Genomic DNA, 21,750 nt, shown 5'->3' with positions numbered 1-21,750 from the left:
CTGACATCACCCTGACATCACCGTGACAACACCCTGACATCACCGTGACAACACCCTGACATCACCCTGACATCACCGTGACATCACCGTGACATCACCCTGACATCACCCTGACATCACCGTGACAACACCCTGACATCACCCTGACATCACCGTGACATCACCGTGACAACACCCTGACATCACCGTGACATCACCGTGACATCACCCTGACATCACCGTGACATCACCCTGACATCACCGTGACAACACCCTGACATCACCGTGACAACACCGTGACACTACTGTGACGACAGTTTTCTACGTCTGTGTGTGTGCTGAGTTTCTTCTTCTGTGGAAATAAAGATGACTGACAGCTCGACTCTGTTTATATCTGAACATCTCTCTTTTTTTTAAACAATATCTTTATTGAGTTTTGAATTTTTTACAGGCCACAAATACAGATATTAACAATGAGTGAATAACACATGTACAAACGAGTCGACCATCCATGCATGACATTTTATTCACTAATACGTCCGTCCATCTTCTCCCCTGCTCCGTGCGTAAAGTGCAGTTGTGTGTTGTCTTTGCTTGCCTTCGCTGCCGGGAGCTTTGGTCGCAGTGATGATACTTATACCATTGGAATCTGTGGAATCTCAGCTTTCCTATGATATCTGTTTGTGCAAATCAGATGAAGTATAAAAGATCGCTACCGAGTTATAGCACTCTTTCTCTTAGTGCTAATTCAGATGATTGGCGTTAGAGTTGTGTTTCGGTAAAAATGGTTCATATCGTCAGTTAGCTGAGTTTCTCCCCGTTAAGTGGGTATGACTCATGAATAGGTTGTTACATGTTAAGAAGCCCTGAGACACAGTTTGTGAACATTTCATGAAAAGCCCCCGCCAAGCAGCTTTGGCTTTCAAGAAACTTCAGGAAGGGAAACTTCAACCTTATGGACACCGGCAGAATGGGACACTCCTTGGCAGTGGACAAACTCCTAGGCAGTGGACAAAGTCCTTGGCAGTGGACAAACTCCTTGGCAGTGGACAAACTCCTAGGCAGTGGACAAACTCCTAGGCAGTGGACAAACTCCTTGGCAGTGGACAAACTCCTAGGCAGTGGACAAACTCCTTGGCAGTGGACAAACTCCTAGGCAGTGGACAAACTCCTAGGCAGTGGACAAACTCCTAGGCAGTGGACAAACTCCTTGGCAGTGGACAAACTCCTAGGCAGTGGACAAACTCCTAGGCAGTGGACAAACTCCTTGGCAGTGGACAAACTCCTAGGCAGTGGACAAACTCCTTGGCAGTGGACAAACTCCTTGGCAGTGGACAAACTCCTTGGCAGTGGACAAACTGCGCGACGGTGCACATGCAACGTACACTCCGATATAAACGTCCTCGGTGCCAAAGACTGTTGGAGGTGCTACGTCGAGTGACTTTGTCCACTTGCAATTCGTCCAAAGGGCATTTCACCCGGAGCGACATGGACCCGCCCAATTAAAGGCCTGTTTCGCCTAAAGACCCCAAAGCGGCTGGATAGGCCTAACATTGGAGGGGCTTCGCACCTCTGTGGTCAAAAGCACACCACGGCCCCTCCTAGTGCCATCTCATTAAGGCCACTATATATTTTTCTCAAGAAATAGTTGTTCCAAAATCACAACACGTAACCTCCGGGTTGCAGGGGTTTCCGAGTCGCTACGACTCTCCTGGAAGACGTTGGCTTTGGGGTGGAGCTGGGAGCCGGAAACTCTGGCACTGTGGAAAATAGGGTCCATTTTTGTCAATGCAGCAAAATCCACATCATTTCAAGCTATTTGGCTAACATGGGAGGTTGTCCATTTCAAATACTTTACAATGGGATTACTCTTCCTTTTCGCCACCATTCATTTTTAACTCCAAGTGTACGAAGCACGCGGAGACCCCAAACCAGCATCGGACCGCTCAACGTCGAATGCCGACAAATATATTCATATTATTTATTCAGTGCCGCAGACCCTCCGGAACAAAAGTTTTCCAGGGATGCCCTAAAAAACTCAGGGTCCTGAGACTTGACGTCCCCGATAGGCTTCTGAAGTTGGACATTGAGTGGATTCATACCCCAGCGTCATTGTGAGGGTATGACTTGTACACTTCACAGACCTCATTGTGCATACATGTATTTGAGGAGTACAGTACACCTCAAATACACAAGGCACTGCAGTTATGTATATCTCCTAAGTGTGTTAATAGGGTCAACAGGTGCGTATGGCCCCCAAACTGTGTGGGTGTGGGCCAAAGGCCCCACCTGTCCCTGTACCAAGTATGGAGGCCCTGCAAGACCGCTAAATATTTGACATAGTCCAAGTGTCTCCATTTTCACACCAATAACTGATAGGGTGGCCTACATAGCACAGTCTGAGTATCAGCTCCCTGAGGCATCGTCGAGATATGAACCGGTACATTTCAGTGTTCTTAGACCAGGGGTATTCAACTCAAATTCAACGAGGTCCAGTTAGAGAAAATGTCCCCATGCAAAGGTCCGGAAAATAAAAATGTCTAACTTGCTTTATGAATTAGTGTGATATATATTGAAGTAGCTTTATCAACGTCTGCATGTAATCAACAACTGACTGCCAATCAAATAAAGAAAGTACAATTCAAAAACAACAATATTAACAGATATACAGTAAATACTGTGGATATCAGTGACGTGCGGTGAGGTTCATGGTTAGGGTCTGTTCTGCTACCCTCGGTGGGCATCCTCTGCAGAGGTTCAGATGTGTTGCACAAACAATTGCCGGTTGCCTTGTCGCGGATAATCTGCTCGACAAAATGTGTTTGTCTTTTTTGTTTGCCTGCTATGATGGTTCTTCAGGACTGCTTCTTAAGCTCTAATCACACTCTCGCAGACTTCTCCGGTGATTCGAGAGAAGATGCCGGTGTATGTATGTGTGTGTGTGTGTGTGTGTGTGTGTGTGTGTGTGTGTGTGTGTGTGTGTGTGTGTGTGTGTGTGTGTGTGTGTGTGTGTGTGTGTGTGTGTGTGTGTGTGTGTGTGTGTGTGTGTGTGTGTGTGTGTGTGTCGCTTAAGAGGAAAAGATGCCTGGTGTCTTTGTTGTTATCACTGTCAGGAAATGTCCACCCTCACCCTGGTCCGCCCAGTAGTCGTAGTCAGGTCTACTCCTGCTGATCTTAAAGCTAGGTCTGGGCTGGGTCTCATGCACTTGAATGTGCGCAGTCTGTCAGGTAAACTAGATGCTGTCCGTATCGGGGCTCGACTGACGCTGACGTCATTGTCTTATCTGAAACATGGCTAAACAAGTCTGTTCCGGCCTCTGACGTCGCCTTAAATGGTTTCAATGTGTATCGTACCGACCGGCCTGATGAAGGCGGTGGCGTTTATGTTAGGAAATAAGTTCAGTGTAACCACATTAGTTTCCAAATCCATCAGTAAGCAATTTGAATTGTTAGCCTTAAATATCGAAGTGGCAAAGGGTCAAAGGTCATGGTGGTGGGCTGCTACAGACCCCCCTCAGCTGGCAAAGGGTCAAAGGTCATGGTGGTGGGCAGCTACAGACCCCCCTCAGCTGGCAAAGGGTCAAAGGTCATGGTGGTGGGCAGCTACAGACCCCCCTCAGCTGGCAAAGGGTCAAAGGTCATGGTGGTGGGCTGCTACAGACCCCCCTCAGCTGGCAAAGGGTCAAAGGTCATGGTGGTGGGCTGCTACAGACCCCCCTCAGCTGGCAAGGACTCCTTGTCTTCACTGGCAAATCTTTTATCACAACTAGACTACAAGGAGATAGAGCTGCTTGGAGGTTTGAACTGGGACTGGTGAACTGGGACTGGTTAACTGGGACTGGTTCACTGGGACTGGTTCACTGGGACTGGTTCACTGGGACTGGTTCACTGGGACTGGTGAACTGGGACTGGTTAACTGGGACTGGTTCACTGGGACTGGTTCACTGGGACTGGTTCACTGGGACTGGTTAACTGGGACTGGTTACCTGGGACTGGTTACCTGGGACTGGTTCACTGGGACTGGTTAACTGGGACTGGTTCACTGGGACTGGTTCACTGGGACTGGTTCACTGGGACTGGTTCACTGGGACTGGTTCACTGGGACTGGTTCACTGGGACTGGTTAACTGGGACTGGTTCACTGGGACTGGTTCACTGGGACTGGTTCACTGGGACTGGTTCACTGGGACTGGTTCACTGGGACTGGTTACCTGGGACTGGTTCACTGGGACTGGTTCACTGGGACTGGTGAACTGGGACTGGTGAACTGGGACTGGTTAACTGGGACTGGTTAGCTGCAGAGTCAGAGGATTTAAAAACCTGTGTACCTCTCTGAATGTTACTCAGAGTGTGGACAGTCCGACTCGCCCTAACATCAAGTCCCTAATAAATCCTCCTAATTATCTCACTCTAACTAATGTTCCCCATAGATACTCATCTGTGGGAGTATGGCGAATGATGTGAGCGATCTCTGTGCTGTAGCCACCATCAGGGACACTAAGGTCCAAAAGGTTAAACCTCGCATCCTCATCAAGAGAGACACAAACACTTTGTGGAGCAGGGTTTAGTTCGTGATCTGTTTGGGTTTGATCGGGGTAAAATCGATCTGTGTTAATGAGCTCCTCCGTGCCTCACCTCAGCCTCTGCTCTCTGTCGGACAGGGCTGTATGCTCAGCTGCTTTAATGAGCTCCTCCGTGCCTCACCTCAGCCTCTGCTCTCTGTCGGACAGGGCTGTATGCTCAGCTGCTTTAGTGAGCTCCTCCGTGCCTCACCTCAGCCTCTGCTCTCTGTCGGACAGGGCTCTATGCTCAGCTGCTTTAGTGAGCTCCTCCGTGCCTCACCTCAGCCTCTGCTCTCTGTCGGACAGGGCTCTATGCTCAGCTGCTTTAGTGAGCTCCTCCGTGCCTCACCTCAGCACCTGCTCTCTGTCGGACAGGGCTCTATGCTCAGCTGCTTTACTGAGCTCCTCCGTGCCTCACCTCAGCCTCTGCTCTCTGTCGGACAGGGCTCTATGCTCAGCTGCTTTAATGAGCTCCTCCGTGCCTCACCTCAGCACCTGCTCTCTGTCGGACAGGGCTCTATGCTCAGCTGCTTTAGTGAGCTCCTCCGTGCCTCACCTCAGCCTCTGCTCTCTGTCGGACAGGGCTCTATGCTCAGCTGCTTTAATGAGCTCCTCCCTGCCTCACCTCAGCCTCTGCTCTCTGTCGGACAGGGCTCTATGCTCAGCTGCTTTAGTGAGCTCCTCCGTGCCTCACCTCAGCCTCTGCTCTCTGTCGGACAGGGCTCTATGCTCAGCTGCTTTAATGAGCTCCTCCGTGCCTCACCTCAGCCTCTGCTCTCTGTCGGACAGGGCTCTATGCTCAGCTGCTTTAATGAGCTCCTCCGTGCCTCACCTCAGCCTCTGCTCTCTGTCGGACAGGGCTCTATGCTCAGCTGCTTTAATGAGCTCCTCCGTGCCTCACCTCAGCTCTCTGTCGGACAGGGCTCTATGCTCAGCTGCTTTAGTGAGCTCCTCCGTGCCTCACCTCAGCACCTGCTCTCTGTCGGACAGGGCTCTATGCTCAGCTGCTTTAATGAGCTCCTCCGTGCCTCACCTCAGCCTCTGCTCTCTGTCGGACAGGGCTCTATGCTCAGCTGCTTTAATGAGCTCCTCCGTGCCTCACCTCAGCACCTGCTCTCTGTCGGACAGGGCTCTATGCTCAGCTGCTTTAATGAGCTCCTCCGTGCCTCACCTCAGCCTCTGCTCTCTGTCGGACAGGGCTGTATGCTCAGCTGCTTTACTGAGCTCCTCCGTGCCTCACCTCAGCACCTGCTCTCTGTCGGACAGGGCTCTATGCTCAGCTGCTTTAATGAGCTCCTCCCTGCCTCACCTCAGCCTCTGCCCTCTGTCGGACAGGGCTCTATGCTCAGCTGCTTTAATGAGCTCCTCCGTGCCTCACCTCAGCCTCTGCTCTCTGTCGGACAGGGCTCTATGCTCAGCTGCTTTAATGAGCTCCTCCGTGCCTCACCTCAGCCTCTGCTCTCTGTCGGACAGGGCTCTATGCTCAGCTGCTTTAGTGAGCTCCTCCGTGCCTCACCTCAGCCTCTGCTCTCTGTCGGACAGGGCTCTATGCTCAGCTGCTTTAATGAGCTCCTCCCGTGCCTCACCTCAGCCTCTGCTCTCTGTCGGACAGGGCTCTATGCTCAGCTGCTTTAGTGAGCTCCTCCGTGCCTCACCTCAGCCTCTGCTCTCTGTCGGACAGGGCTCTATGCTCAGCTGCTTTAATGAGCTCCTCCGTGCCTCACCTCAGCCTCTGCTCTCTGTCGGACAGGGCTCTATGCTCAGCTGCTTTAATGAGCTCCTCCCTGCCTCACCTCAGCCTCTGCTCTCTGTCGGACAGGGCTCTATGCTCAGCTGCTTTAAGTGAGCTCCTCCGTGCCTCACCTCAGCCTCTGCTCTCTGTCGGACAGGGCTCTATGCTCAGCTGCTTTAGTGAGCTCCTCCGTGCCTCACCTCAGCCTCTGCTCTCTGTCGGACAGGGCTCTATGCTCAGCTGCTTTAATGAGCTCCTCCGTGCCTCACCTCAGCCTCTGCTCTCTGTCGGACAGGGCTCTATGCTCAGCTGCTTTAATGAGCTCCTCCGTGCCTCACCTCAGCACCTGCTCTCTGTCGGACAGGGCTCTATGCTCAGCTGCTTTAATGAGCTCCTCCGTGCCTCACCTCAGCACCTGCTCTCTGTCGGACAGGGCTCTATGCTCAGCTGCTTTAGTGAGCTCCTCCGTGCCTCACCTCAGCCTCTGCTCTCTGTCGGACAGGGCTCTATGCTCAGCTGCTTTAATGAGCTCCTCCGTGCCTCACCTCAGCACCTGCTCTCTGTCGGACAGGGCTCTATGCTCAGCTGCTTTAATGAGCTCCTCCGTGCCTCACCTCAGCACCTGCTCTCTGTCGGACAGGGCTCTATGCTCAGCTGCTTTAATGAGCTCCTCCGTGCCTCACCTCAGCCTCTGCTCTCTGTCGGACAGGGCTCTATGCTCAGCTGCTTTACTGAGCTCCTCCGTGCCTCACCTCAGCCTCTGCTCTCTGTCGGACAGGGCTCTATGCTCAGCTGCTTTAATGAGCTCCTCCGTGCCTCACCTCAGCCTCTGCTCTCTGTCGGACAGGGCTCTATGCTCAGCTGCTTTAATGAGCTCCTCCGTGCCTCACCTCAGCCTCTGCTCTCTGTCGGACAGGGCTCTATGCTCAGCTGCTTTAGTGAGCTCCTCCGTGCCTCACCTCAGCCTCTGCTCTCTGTCGGACAGGGCTCTATGCTCAGCTGCTTTAGTGAGCTCCTCCGTGCCTCACCTCAGCCTCTGCTCTCTGTCGGACAGAGCTCTATGCTCAGCTGCTTTAAGTGAGCTCCTCCGTGCCTCACCTCAGCCTCTGCTCTCTGTCGGACAGGGCTCTATGCTCAGCTGCTTTAATGAGCTCCTCCGTGCCTCACCTCAGCCTCTGCTCTCTGTCGGACAGGGCTCTATGCTCAGCTGCTTTAATGAGCTCCTCCGTGCCTCACCTCAGCCTCTGCTCTCTGTCGGACAGGGCTCTATGCTCAGCTGCTTTAATGAGCTCCTCCCTGCCTCACCTCAGCACCTGCTCTCTGTCGGACAGGGCTCTATGCTCAGCTGCTTTAATGAGCTCCTCCGTGCCTCACCTCAGCACCTGCTCTCTGTCGGACAGGGCTCTATGCTCAGCTGCTTTAATGAGCTCCTCCGTGCCTCACCTCAGCCTCTGCTCTCTGTCGGACAGGGCTCTATGCTCAGCTGCTTTAATGAGCTCCTCCGTGCCTCACCTCAGCCTCTGCTCTCTGTCGGACAGGGCTGCTATGCTCAGCTGCTTTAATGAGCTCCTCCGTGCCTCACCTCAGCACCTGCTCTCTGTCGGACAGGGCTCTATGCTCAGCTGCTTTAATGAGCTCCTCCGTGCCTCACCTCAGCCTCTGCTCTCTGTCGGACAGGGCTCTATGCTCAGCTGCTTTAGTGAGCTCCTCCCGTGCCTCACCTCAGCCTCTGCTCTCTGTCGGACAGGGCTCTATGCTCAGCTGCTTTAATGAGCTCCTCCGTGCCTCACCTCAGCCTCTGCTCTCTGTCGGACAGGGCTCTATGCTCAGCTGCTTTAATGAGCTCCTCCGTGCCTCACCTCAGCCTCTGCTCTCTGTCGGACAGGGCTCTATGCTCAGCTGCTTTAATGAGCTCCTCCGTGCCTCACCTCAGCCTCTGCTCTCTGTCGGACAGGGCTCTATGCTCAGCTGCTTTAATGAGCTCCTCCGTGCCTCACCTCAGCCTCTGCTCTCTGTCGGACAGGGCTCTATGCTCAGCTGCTTTAAGTGAGCTCCTCCGTGCCTCACCTCAGCCTCTGCTCTCTGTCGGACAGGGCTCTATGCTCAGCTGCTTTAATGAGCTCCTCCGTGCCTCACCTCAGCCTCTGCTCTCTGTCGGACAGGGCTCTATGCTCAGCTGCTTTAATGAGCTCCTCCGTGCCTCACCTCAGCCCCTGCTCTCTGTCGGACAGGGCTCTATGCTCAGCTGCTTTAATGAGCTCCTCCGTGCCTCACCTCAGCCTCTGCTCTCTGTCGGACAGGGCTCTATGCTCAGCTGCTTTAGTGAGCTCCTCCGTGCCTCACCTCAGCCTCTGCTCTCTGTCGGACAGGGCTCTATGCTCAGCTGCTTTAATGAGCTCCTCCGTGCCTCACCTCAGCCTCTGCTCTCTGTCGGACAGGGCTCTATGCTCAGCTGCTTTAATGAGCTCCTCCGTGCCTCACCTCAGCACCTGCTCTCTGTCGGACAGGGCTCTATGCTCAGCTGCTTTAATGAGCTCCTCCGTGCCTCACCTCAGCCTCTGCTCTCTGTCGGACAGGGCTCTATGCTCAGCTGCTTTAATGAGCTCCTCCGTGCCTCACCTCAGCCTCTGCTCTCTGTCGGACAGGGCTCTATGCTCAGCTGCTTTAATGAGCTCCTCCGTGCCTCACCTCAGCACCTGCTCTCTGTCGGACAGGGCTCTATGCTCAGCTGCTTTAATGAGCTCCTCCGTGCCTCACCTCAGCCTCTGCTCTCTGTCGGACAGGGCTCTATGCTCAGCTGCTTTAATGAGCTCCTCCCTGCCTCACCTCAGCCTCTGCTCTCTGTCGGACAGGGCTCTATGCTCAGCTGCTTTAATGAGCTCCTCCGTGCCTCACCTCAGCCTCTGCTCTCTGTCGGACAGGGCTCTATGCTCAGCTGCTTTAATGAGCTCCTCCCTGCCTCACCTCAGCCTCTGCTCTCTGTCGGACAGGGCTCTATGCTCAGCTGCTTTAATGAGCTCCTCCGTGCCTCACCTCAGCACCTGCTCTCTGTCGGACAGGGCTCTATGCTCAGCTGCTTTAATGAGCTCCTCCGTGCCTCACCTCAGCACCTGCTCTCTGTCGGACAGGGCTCTATGCTCAGCTGCTTTAATGAGCTCCTCCGTGCCTCACCTCAGCCTCTGCTCTCTGTCGGACAGGGCTCTATGCTCAGCTGCTTTAATGAGCTCCTCCGTGCCTCACCTCAGCACCTGCTCTCTGTCGGACAGGGCTCTATGCTCAGCTGCTTTAATGAGCTCCTCCGTGCCTCACCTCAGCACCTGCTCTCTGTCGGACAGGGCTCTATGCTCAGCTGCTTTAATGAGCACTGTGTATCCTGCGGCTCTCTGCTTGATTCAGTGACTAACTCTGCTTCTGTGAACACCAGTCCGTGACTCTGAACAACGTGGTCTGGAAAACCCTTTCAGTTTGACTCCTTTTACTGTTGATGTTGTTCGTGAAGCTTTAACTAAGTTAGATCCTAGGAAACCGGCCGGCCCGGACAACGTAGAACCTTTCTCTTTAAAGATAGAGCAGATGTTATCGCTCCACCTCTCACTTCTCTTTCTAACCTCTCCCTCAGCTCTAACACAGTCTCTAAAGTGTGGAAGTCAGCGTGTGTCCTGCCTTCGCTGAAAGGAGGCGAGGCCACCTTACTGAATAACTATAGGCCGTCTCTGAGTGGTCAGTTCTGGCTCAGGCTCTTGAACGCCTCGTGAGTGAACAGGTGAAGGTGTTTCTATGTAACCATGACAACCTGTCTGAGCATCAGTCAGGCTTCAGAGAGCAGCGCAGCACCATCACTGCCACGATGAACGTGTGAACGATGTGGAGAGTATCTAGATGATAAGCAGAGTGAGCAGCTCTGTTTGTTGACCTGTCCAAAGCGTTGGACACGTGGATCATCTCATCCTGAAGCAGAGGCTGCTCAGTGTCGGCAGGTCCAGCCGTGCAGTGGCTGGTCTGAGAACTGCCTCTCTGAAAGGCCTCATGTGTTCACTCTGATGGGCTGTCTTCTGAGTGGGTAAACATCACTAATGGTGTTCCTCAAGGCTCTGTTTCAGGCCCACTTTTATTCTCCATCTGCATCAACAGCTCAGGGGAACATGTGGATGGAGCTACTTCACATCATGCGGATGATCCCGTGATGTCCTCTGAGAGGTCCCTCATTCAGGAGCTGGTGCTACATCACAGGCTGCTTCCAACACGACTCAGACTCAGCGCTCTGAACTAACGCTGCTTCTAATGTGGATCAAACCAAGGTCACGCTCTTTCTAAAGCTGAACAGACCCAGAGCCTGCTGTAGATATTGTTACTACGCAAGGACAAGTACTCAAAGTGGTTCCTGTTTCAAATACCTGGGTGTCTGCCTGATGGTCGTCTCTCCTCTAAACCTCAGGTCTCTAACCTGCTGAGGAGCTGAGGGTGAGGCGAGGGTTCTTCTCCAGGAACACGTCCTGCTTCTCCTGGAGGCCAGGAAGAGGCTCTGTGACCTTTGACCTGTGCTGGACTCTGGGATCTGGTCTATCTGAATGCACGGGCCCATTGGCTGGTCCAGTTAGAAGCTGCGTATCACAGCGCTCTGAGATGTGTGACAGACTGTGAAGCATTAACCCTTCACTGCACCCTGTGTGTAAGGCTGGTCTGCTTCACTCTCTGCACGGAGGCTCAGTCTCTGGGACACGTTCATCTCTAAGGAGGCTCAGTCTCTGGGACACTTCATCTGCACGGAGGCTCAGTCTCTGGGACACTTTATATACAAAGCCATGCTGGGGAAACCTCCATCTTATATCTGCTCCTGATCTCACGGAGAATTGTAAGTGGCTCCTGCCTGAGATCGAATGCTGTGGTTTTACTAAACGAGCAGCTGCTAGGACTGTCTCAGGGAAGCAGCTTCTAGAAGCAGCTCCTCGGTCTGGGGACAGGCTGCAGGTTAAAGGAAACTGAGCAATCTGGTGCCACTAAATGTTTTTAAAGCTCGGTTGGATGCTACTCAATCAGAAGCTGTTGGTACCTGTTTATGTGGATCATTATGTACATGATGCTGAATGACGTCCTTTTGTTGTTCTGTTGATGTTGTTATGTTTCATGTGGAACTACTTGAGCAGGTCTCCCTTGGAAAAGAGATCAATGATCTCAATGGGATTTATCTGTATAAATAAAGGTTTGAAATGAAATGATTTAATCTGAACACCTTTATTTAATATGAACACCTTTACTTAATCTGAACACCTTTACTTAATCTGAACACCTTTACTTAATCTGAACACCTTTACTTAATCTGAACACCTTTACTTAATCTGAACTGAACATGTTGAAGTTAGTTTCAAGTTTCAATGAATCAGCTGCACTCTCTCTGTCCGGCAGCTGATTGGTTACTGTCTCTCTGTCCGGCAGCTGATTGGTTACTGTCTCTCTGTCCGGCAGCTGATTGGTTACTGTCTCTCTGTCCGGCAGCTGATTGGTTACTGTCTCTCTGTCCGGCAGCTGATTGGTTACCGTCTCTCTGTCCGGCAGCTGATTGGTTACTGTCTCTCTGTCCGGCAGCTGATTGGTTACTGTCTCTCTGTCCGGCAGCTGATTGGTTACTGTCTCTCTGTCCGGCAGCTGATTGGTTACTGTCTCTCTGTCCGGCAGCTGATTGAACAGTGTGTGTTCGGGGTCGTTTGCTGGGCGGCTGCTCTGATTGGTCGGCATCTCTGAACCCGTCGGAGGTGATCTGGTATTGGACGGTGGCTCCGGGGTGACCAGGGGATTTAAAGATGGTGGCTAGTCGTTGAGTCCCCGCCCATTGTAGGAGGAGTCTGATGGTGGGGGCGTGGCCCCAGCTCTCCCCGAGGGCGGGGACGAGCTGTGATTGGCCGCCCCGCAGCCTGGTTGTCATCTGATTGGTAATCACCATAGCGACGTTGTGGCTGGTTGCCATGGCGATGAGCTGCTGGGCGAGGCCGTTGAGGAGGCGGGTCCTCTGCGACAGCTCGTCAAAGTGCAGCCGGAACGGGAAAGCCACGCTGTCAATCACCAGGAGGCGGGCCCTCGGGTGCTCCGACAGGAAGTCCGGCAGCAGGTGCATCTCGGCCAGCAGCTCCACGTAGTCATGGCAACGCACCTGAGGAGAGATAGACAGATCAGAGTCACGTGAGACGCAGAGTGATGACATCACTGCTTCCGTGCCGATCATTACCAGGAAGATGTTAGAAAGGATGGTTTCCACGCTGAAGGTCGTCATAGCAACCCGCTGTTCGTCGTCTTCCACCAATAAGGAGCAGTGTTTCACCACGGCGCCGGCGATGTCCTGGACCCGCTGCAATAGGAAACTGCCCTCCGTATCCACGACAACCACCTGGCCTCCGAGACCCCCAAAACACACGGGAACCTGCACGTCCACCGCCAGCTGCAGACTGAAGAACTACATTACCTACAGAACTACATTACCCAGCTGCAGACTGAAGAACTACATTACCTACAGAACTACATTACCCAGCTGCAGACTGAAGAATACATTACCTACAGAACTACATTACCCAGCTGCAGACTGAAGAACTACAGTAGGCTTGTTTAAGACGAGCGAGACCGACGCAGACCTGCGCAGTTGCGATCAACGTCTTGCTCGTGCGTTGCATGATGGGTAGTGATTTTGTCGACTTGCTCTGGAGGCTCGCCGACATGAGACGTTGAAATCTCGCGGGACAAGGACGCCGCAGCCTTGAGAGCGAGGCGCGGCGAGGCGGCGCAGTTCCTCTCCACGGGCTGCGGAAGAGAAATGCTTGATGGGAAACGACTCGCTGGTATCTCGAGCTGAGTGCTCATTGGTGGGTTTTACCCCTTGCTGCTGATGATGCTCACAGGCTGCTGTGTGTATCTAGTGTATTAATACACACTGTTCATACTGCTCTCAGGCTGCTGTGTGTATCTAGTGTATTAATACACACTGTACATACTGCTCACAGGCTGCTGTGTGTATCTAGTGTATTAATACACACTGTTCATACTGCTCTCAGGCTGCTGTGTGTATCTAGTGTATTAATACACACTGTACATACTGCTCACAGGCTGCAGTGTGTATCTAGTGTATTAATACACACTGTTCATACTGCTCTCAGGCTGCTGTGTGTATCTAGTGTATTAATACACACTGTTCATACTGCTCTCAGGCTGCTGTGTGTATCTAGTGTATTAATACACACTGTTCATACTGCTCTCAGGCTGCAGTGTGTATCTAGTGTATTAATACACACTGTACATACTGCTCACAGGCTGCAGTGTGTATCTAGTGTATTAATACACACTGTTCATACTGCTCTCAGGCGGCTGTGTGTATCTAGTGTATTAATACACACTGTTCATACTGCTCTCAGGCTGCTGTGTGTATCTAGTGTATTAATACACACTGTTCATACTGCTCTCAGGCTGCTGTGTGTATCTAGTGTATTAATACACACTGTTCATACTGCTCTCAGGCTGCTGTGTGTATCTAGTGTATTAATACACACTGTTCATACTGCTCTCAGGCTGCTGTGTGTATCTAGTGTATTAATACACACTGTTCATACTGCTCTCAGGCTGCTGTGTGTATCTAGTGTATTAATACACACTGTTCATACTGCTCTCAGGCTGCTGTGTGTATCTAGTGTATTAATACAGACTGTTCATACTGCTCTCAGGCTGCTGCGTGTATCTAGTGTATTAATACACACTGTTCATACTGCTCTCAGGCTGCTGTGTGTATCTAGTGTATTAATACACACTGTGCATACTGCTCTCAGGCTGCTGTGTGTATCTAGTGTATTAAGACACACTGTTCATACTGCTCTCAGGCTGCTGTGTGTATCTAGTGTATTAATACACACTGTTCATACTGCTCACAGGCTGCAGTGTGTATCTAGTAATACACACTGTTCATACTGCTCTCAGGCTGCTGTGTGTATCTAGTGTATTAATACACACTGTTCATACTGCTCTCAGGCTGCTGTGTGTATCTAGTGTATTAATACACACTGTTCATACTGCTCTCCGGCTGCTGTGTGTATCTAGTGTATTAATACACACTGTTCATACTGCTCTCAGGCTGCTGTGTGTATCTAGTGTATTAATACACACTGTTCATACTGCTCTCAGGCTGCTGTGTGTATCTAGTGTATTAATACACACTGTTCATACTGCTCACAGGCTGCTGTGTGTATCTAGTGTATTAATACACACTGTTCATACTGCTCTCAGGCTGCTGTGTGTATCTAGTGTATTAATACACACTGTTCATACTGCTCACAGGCTGCTGTGTGTATCTAGTGTATTAATACACACTGTTCATACTGCTCTCAGGCTGCTGTGTGTATCTAGTGTATTAATACACACTGTTCATACTGCTCTCAGGCTGCTGTGTGTATCTAGTGTATTAATACACACTGTTCATACTGCTCTCAGGCTGCTGTGTGTATCTAGTGTATTAATACACACTGTTCATACTGCTCACAGGCTGCTGTGTGTATCTAGTGTATTAAGACACACTGTTCATACTGCTCTCAGGCTGCTGTGTGTATCTAGTGTATTAATACACACTGTTCATACTGCTCTCAGGCTGCTGTGTGTATCTAGTGTATTAATACACACTGTTCATACTGCTCTCAGGCTGCTGTGTGTATCTAGTGTACTAATACACACTGTTCATACTGCTCACAGGCTGCTGTGTGTATCTAGTGTATTAATACACACTGTTCATACTGCTCTCAGGCTGCTGTGTGTATCTAGTGTATTAATACACACTGTTCATACTGCTCTCAGGCTGCTGTGTGTATCTAGTGTACTAATACACACTGTTTATACTGCTCTCAGGCTGCTGTGTGTATCTAGTGTATTAATACACACTGTTCATACTGCTCTCAGGCTGCTGTGTGTATCTAGTGTATTAATACACACTGTTCATACTGCTCTCAGGCTGCTGTGTGTATCTAGTGTACTAATACACACTGTTCATACTGCTCTCAGGCTGCTGTGTGTATCTAGTGTACTAATACACACTGTTCATACTGCTCTCAGGCTGCTGTGTGTATCTAGTGTACTAATACACACTGTTCATACTGCTCTCAGGCTGCTGTGTGTATCTAGTGTATTAATACACACTGTTCATACTGCTCTCAGGCTGCTGTGTGTATCTAGTGTATTAATACACACTGTTCATACTGCTCTCAGGCTGCTGTGTGTATCTAGTGTACTAATACACACTGTTCATACTGCTCTCAGGCTGCTGTGTGTATCTAGTGTACTAATACACACTGTTCATACTGCTCAGAAGCTAATCTGTGCCATAACAATAAAGTTGAATCTAATCTTGAGCAGGAACAAATGTATTTACTTCGTACATATCTGACATTAACGATTAAACACGTGTGCATTCTTAAATGCAAACCGAGTCAAGCCGACTCCGGAGGTGGCGGTAAGCACCTTCAAGCTGTTTGCAATCCGCCAAACAACCGAGAGAAGAAGAAGAAGCCGACTCCGAGCTGTCCGACTTCAGGCGAGCTTTTTGAGACCTCCCCGCTGCGATCGGCTACTCTCGTCTGCTTTCGAGGCGAGCCGCAACTCGTCTCAAACAAGCCGTGTGTGTGTGTGTCTCACCACAGCTGTGTCTTCCCGGTTCCCGGCGCTCCACAGATCTCGGTGGTCTTCCCGACAGGAAGTCCCCCCCCCAGCGTGGCGTCCAGCTGTGAGCAGAAGCTGAAGATGCTGCGCTGCGACTGTTCCTCCTGAAGCAGCTGCAGCGCAGTGAGGGAGGGGGGAGGTCCCACTGAAGCTCCTCCCACTTCCCCTCCCCTCATTGAAGCTCCTCCCCTCACTGCCTGCAGCACCTGCAGCGCCTCCTGCTGGGAGACTCCGGCCTCTGCACCACAAACACTGAGTTAGACATTCCGTTACATCACATTTCGCTGAGGCTTTTATCCTGAGCGACTCACAGGAAGTGCGTTCGACCAGGAAGACACAGCCTTTAAGAAAACAGAATCATATACATCAGGTTTCATAGAGCCAAGCATTTCAAGTGCTGCTCAGCTGGCTTTAGAGGAGCCAGTCCTTTGTTAGTATATAAGTGCTCTGTTAGTATATAAGTGCTCTGTTAGTATATAAGTGCTTTGTTAGTATATAAGAGCTTTGTTAGTATATAAGTGCTGTGTTAGTATATAAGTGCTTTGTTAGTATATAAGTGCTCTGTTAGTATATAAGTGCTCTGTTAGTATATAAGTGCTTTGTTAGTATATAAGTGCTCTGTTAGTATATAAGTGCTCTGTTAGTATATAAGTGCTTTGTTAGTATATAAGTGCTTTGTTAGTATATAAGTGCTTTGTTAGTATATAAGTGCTTTGTTAGTATATAAGTGCTCTGTTAGTATATAAGTGCTCTGTTAGTATATAAGTGCTTTGTTAGTATATAAGTGCTCTGTTAGTATATGAGTGCTCTGTTAGTATATAAGTGCTTTGTTAGTATATAAGTGCTCTGTTAGTATATAAGTGCTTTGTTAGTATATAAGTGCTTTGTTAGTATATAAGTGCTCTGTTAGTATATAAGTGCTTTGTTAGTATATAAGTGCTTTGTTAGTATATAAGTGCTCTGTTAGTATATAAGTGCTTTGTTAGTATATAAGTGCTTTGTTAGTATATAAGTGCTCTGTTAGTATATAAGTGCTCTGTTAGTATATAAGAGCTTTGTTAGTATATAAGTGCTTTGTTAGTATGTAAGTGCTTTGTTAGTATATAAGTGCTTTGTTAGTATATAAGTGCTTTGTTAGTATATAAGTGCTTTGTTAGTATATAAGAGCTTTGTTAGTATATAAGTGCTCTGTTAGTATATAAGTGCTCTGTTAGTATATAAGTGCTCTGTTAGTATATAAGTGCTTTGTTAGTATATAAGTGCTTTGTTAGTATATAAGTGCTTTGTTAGTATATAAGTGCTCTGTTAGTATATAAGTGCTTTGTTAGTATATAAGTGCTTTGTTAGTATATAAGTGCTTTGTTAGTATATAAGTGCTCTGTTAGTATATAAGAGCTTTGTTAGTATATAAGTGCTTTGTTAGTATATAAGTGCTTTGTTAGTATATAAGTGCTTTGTTAGTATATAAGTGCTTTGTTAGTATATAAGTGCTCTGTTAGTATATAAGTGCTTTGTTAGTATATAAGTGCTCTGTTAGTATATAAGTGCTTTGTTAGTATATAAGTGCTCTGTTAGTATATAAGTGCTCTGTTAGTATATAAGAGCTTTGTTAGTATATAAGTGCTCTGTTAGTATATAAGTGCTCTGTTAGTATATAAGTGCTCTGTTAGTATATAAGTGCTTTGTTAGTATATAAGTGCTCTGTTAGTATATACGTGCTTTGTTAGTATATAAGTGCTTTGTTAGTATATAAGTGCTGTGTTAGTATATAAGTGCTTTGTTAGTATATAAGTGCTTTGTTAGTATATAAGTGCTCTGTTAGTATATAAGTGCTCTGTTAGTATATAAGTGCTCTGTTAGTATATAAGTGCTTTGTTAGTATATAAGTGCTCTGTTAGTATATGAGTGCTCTGTTAGTATATAAGTGCTTTGTTAGTATATAAGTGCTTTGTTAGTATATAAGTGCTTTGTTAGTATATAATTGCTCTGTTAGTATATAAGTGCTTTGTTAGTATATAAGTGCTTTGTTAGTATATAAGTGCTCTGTTAGTATATAAGTGCTCTGTTAGTATATAAGTGCTCTGTTAGTATATAAGTGCTTTGTTAGTATATAAGTGCTCTGTTAGTATATAAGTGCTCTGTTAGTATATAAGTGCTTTGTTAGTATATAAGTGCTTTGTTAGTATATAAGTGCTCTGTTAGTATATAAGTCCTTTGTTAGTATATAAGTGCTCTGTTAGTATATAAGTGCTCTGTTAGTATATAAGTGCTTTGTTAGTATATAAGTGCTCTGTTAGTATATAAGTGCTTTGTTAGTATATAAGTGCTTTGTTAGTATATAAGTGCTGTGTTAGTATATAAGTGCTCTGTTAGTATATAAGTGCTTTGTTAGTATATAAGTGCTTTGTTAGTATATAAGTGCTTTGTTAGTATATAAGTGCTTTGTTAGTATATAAGTCCTTTGTTAGTATATAAGAGCTTTGTTAGTATATAAGAGCTTTGTTAGTATATAAGTGCTTTGTTAGTATATAAGTCCTTTGTTAGTATATAAGTGCTTTGTTAGTATATAAGTGCTTTGTTAGTATATAAGTCCTTTGTTAGTATATAAGAGCTTTGTTAGTATATAAGTGCTTTGTTAGTATATAAGTGCTTTGTTAGTATATAAGTCCTTTGTTAGTATATAAGAGCTTTGTTAGTATATAAGTGCTCTGTTAGTATATAAGTGCTTTGTTAGTATATAAGTGCTTTGTTAGTATATAAGAGCTTTGTTAGTATATAAGTGCTTTGTTAGTATATAAGTGCTCTGTTAGTATATAAGTGCTCATTCCACCATCTTATGTAACAACGGTTCAAATCAGCTTCTCGTAGACAAGAAGTTTAAATGAATAACTCAGATAAAACTCCAAACATCTTTATTGTGGTTCAAAGCTCTTTTAGTTTGAAACCTGATGTTTAGAAGCTTCTTAGTTTTTGCAACGGTCTGTAAATACACACAACTTTATAATAAAATTCACAATTGTACCTTTTTCTACTAAACACGGGTTTGATCCTGAGTTAGAACATATGAGGTCATCAAGAGGTCGTGAACATCGCAGCTTATCAGAAGATGTTTCTGGAACTACTTGTTAACAGCTTGTTTCCTGAGGACACACACAGCGTGACTCCGGTCAGGGAGAGACCGGCCTCCAGTCAGCACCGCTGCAGACTCGCTGTTTGAGGGCTCGATAGCCTGAGTACTTCTACTTTTACTCAAGTTCAAGATCTGAGTACTTCTACTTTTACTCAAGTTCAAGATCTGAGTACTTCTACTTTGACTCAAGTACAAGATCTGAGTACTTCTACTTTGACTAAAGTACAAGATCTGAGTACTTCTACTTTGACTAAAGTACAAGATCTGAGTACTTCTACTTTGACTAAAGTACAAGATCTGAGTACTTCTACTTTTACTCAAGTTCTGAGTACTTCTACTTTTACTCAAGTTCAAGATCTGAGTACTTCTACTTTGACTCAAGTACAATATCTGTGTACTTCTACTTTGACTCAAGTACAATATCTGAGTACTTCTACTTTGACTAAAGTACAAGATCTGAGTACTTCTACTTTGACTAAAGTATAAGATCTGAGTACTTCTACTTTTACTCAAGTTCAAGATCTGAGTACTTCTACTTTTACTCAAGTCCAAGATCTGAGTACTTCTACTTTTACTCAAGTACAAGATCTGAGTACTTCTACTTTTACTCAAGTACAAGATCTGAGTACTTCTACTTTTACTGAAGGACAAGATCTGAGTACTTCTACTTTTACTGAAGTACAAGATCTGAGTACTTCTACTTTTACTCAAGTACAAGATCTGAGTACTTCTACTTTTACTCAAGTACAAGATCTGAGTACTTCTACTTTTACTAAAGTACAAGATCTGAGTACTTCTACTTTTACTCAAGTACAAGATCTGAGTACTTCTACTTTTACTCAAGTACAAGATCTGAGTACTTCTACTTTTACTCAAGTACAAGATCTGAGTACTTCTACTTTTACTCAAGTACAAGATCTGAGTACTTCTACTTTTACTAAAGTACAAGATCTGAGTACTTCTACTTTTACTCAAGACCTGAGTACTTCTTCTCCCTCCTGTTTCTGATGGTATAATACATAGATATATACAGTGTATATGTAGAGTATATCAGTGTATATTAGTATAGAGTGTATGTATATGTACCTGCACAGATGTGGGAGGGGCTTAGCCCCCGCAGCTCAGACAGGAAGTGGAACCCAGCTGCTGTCAGTCGGCTCTTCACAGCTGGACTGAGAGAACAGCTGGAGATCTGCATCTTCATCTGAGTATCCAGAGAGTAGAGAGAGAGAGAGAGGTCATTCTGGGGAAAAGAACATCCGACAGGCTGATCAGGAGCCCGACGCGAAGCGGAGGGATCTAGATCTGCTTGTAAATCGACCGTACTTCTTTCTGCAGATGTGAGCGTCCTTAACAACGGTCAACAAATCCTTGACAGCGGTCTGTTTGTTCTGGATTAACAACGTGTCACGTGTTCTGAATTGACCAATCAGAATCGAGTATTCAACTAAACCATGTAATAAAAAGTATTAAATACTCTTTAAACTGTGTATAAAGTATTAAATACTCTTTAAACTGTGTACTACCTGCTCTTCACCGCTCGCGTTTCCCAGCATGCCTTTCGCCTCTGAGGAGCCTTACTTCCGGTTTCACAGTAAAGGTTGTATTCAGTTAATCGATTTCTCTTATTGTGAATTTGTTTGCGTTTATGTGACCTGTAAGTAAACAATAATAAACACTTAGTGTATCTCTAACAACAGCTGATAGTAAACAATAATAAAAACTTAGTGACGTCACTCCAACAACAGCGGAGAGTTGACATGCTTTTATTCTGAAGGCATTTCCGGCCGTTCAGAGCAGCTGATCGTCGCCCTGCGTGTCGTCATCAAGACGCGACACAAGGAACACGTGAAAAGAGCCGTTTGTTATTTTCTTATTCCGAAGGTGAGTTTAGAGTTAATATTATAACGCTTATATAAATATACTATATAGGTGAGTTTAGAGTTTATATTATAACGCTTATATAAATATACTATACAGGTGAGTTTAGAGTTAATATTATAACGCTTATATAAATATACTATATAGGTGAGTTTAGAGTTTATATTATAACGCTTATATAATGTATACTATATAGGTGAGTTTAGAGTTAATATTATAACGCTTATATAAATATACTATATAGGTGAGTTTAGAGTTTATATTATAACGCTTATATAAATATACTATACAGGTGAGTTTAGAGTTTATATTATAACGCTTATATAAATATACTATATAGGTGAGTTTAGAGTTAATATTATAACGCTTATATAAATATACTATATAGGTGAGTTTAGAGTTTATATTATAACGCTTATATAATGTATACTATATAGGTGAGTTTAGAGTTTATATTATAACGCTTATATAAATATACTATACAGGTGAGTTTAGAGTTAATATTATAACGCTTATATAATGTATACTATACAGGTGAGTTTAGAGTTAATATTATAACGCTTATATAAATATACTATATAGGTGAGTTTAGAGTTTATATTATAACGCTTATATAATGTATACTATATAGGTGAGTTTAGAGTTTATATTATAACGCTTATATAATGTATACTATATAGGTGAGTTTAGAGTTTATATTATAACGCTTATATAATGTATACTATATAGGTGAGTTTAGAGTTTATATTATAACGCTTATATAATGTATACTATATAGGTGAGTTTAGAGTT

General features: G+C 46.6%; 1 protein-coding gene across 3 annotated transcripts; it reads right to left on the bottom strand.

Annotated features, from left to right (window-relative positions):
• Positions 1-11,498: 11,498 nt before the first annotated feature.
• On the bottom strand, positions 11,499-20,662 carry rad51c (RAD51 paralog C). 3 transcript variants are annotated; one of them, XM_071202222.1, is made up of 5 exons: positions 20,604-20,662; positions 20,164-20,320; positions 15,924-16,185; positions 12,493-12,709; positions 11,499-12,417 (listed from the first exon to the last, which is right to left on the bottom strand). In XM_071202222.1, the coding sequence occupies exons 1-5, from the start codon at positions 20,631-20,633 to the stop codon at positions 11,650-11,652; spliced, it is 1,434 nt and encodes a 477-aa protein (XP_071058323.1). In that variant the 5' UTR covers positions 20,634-20,662; the 3' UTR covers positions 11,499-11,649. The 3 variants fall into 3 exon arrangements, with proteins under 3 accessions (XP_071058323.1, XP_033933470.1, XP_071058324.1); XM_034077579.2 differs by having other exon boundaries at positions 20,164-20,281; positions 20,604-20,640; XM_071202223.1 differs by lacking the exon at positions 20,604-20,662 and adding an exon at positions 20,404-20,597 and having other exon boundaries at positions 20,164-20,281.
• Positions 20,663-21,750: the final 1,088 nt, after the last annotated feature.

Source organism: Pseudochaenichthys georgianus, unplaced genomic scaffold, assembly GCF_902827115.2.
Source record: "Pseudochaenichthys georgianus unplaced genomic scaffold, fPseGeo1.2 scaffold_1730_arrow_ctg1, whole genome shotgun sequence".
Classification (NCBI taxonomy): domain Eukaryota; kingdom Metazoa; phylum Chordata; class Actinopteri; order Perciformes; family Channichthyidae; genus Pseudochaenichthys; species Pseudochaenichthys georgianus.
The sequence above is the reverse complement of the archived record's forward strand: the minus strand, read 5'-3'. Positions and strand labels throughout refer to the sequence as shown.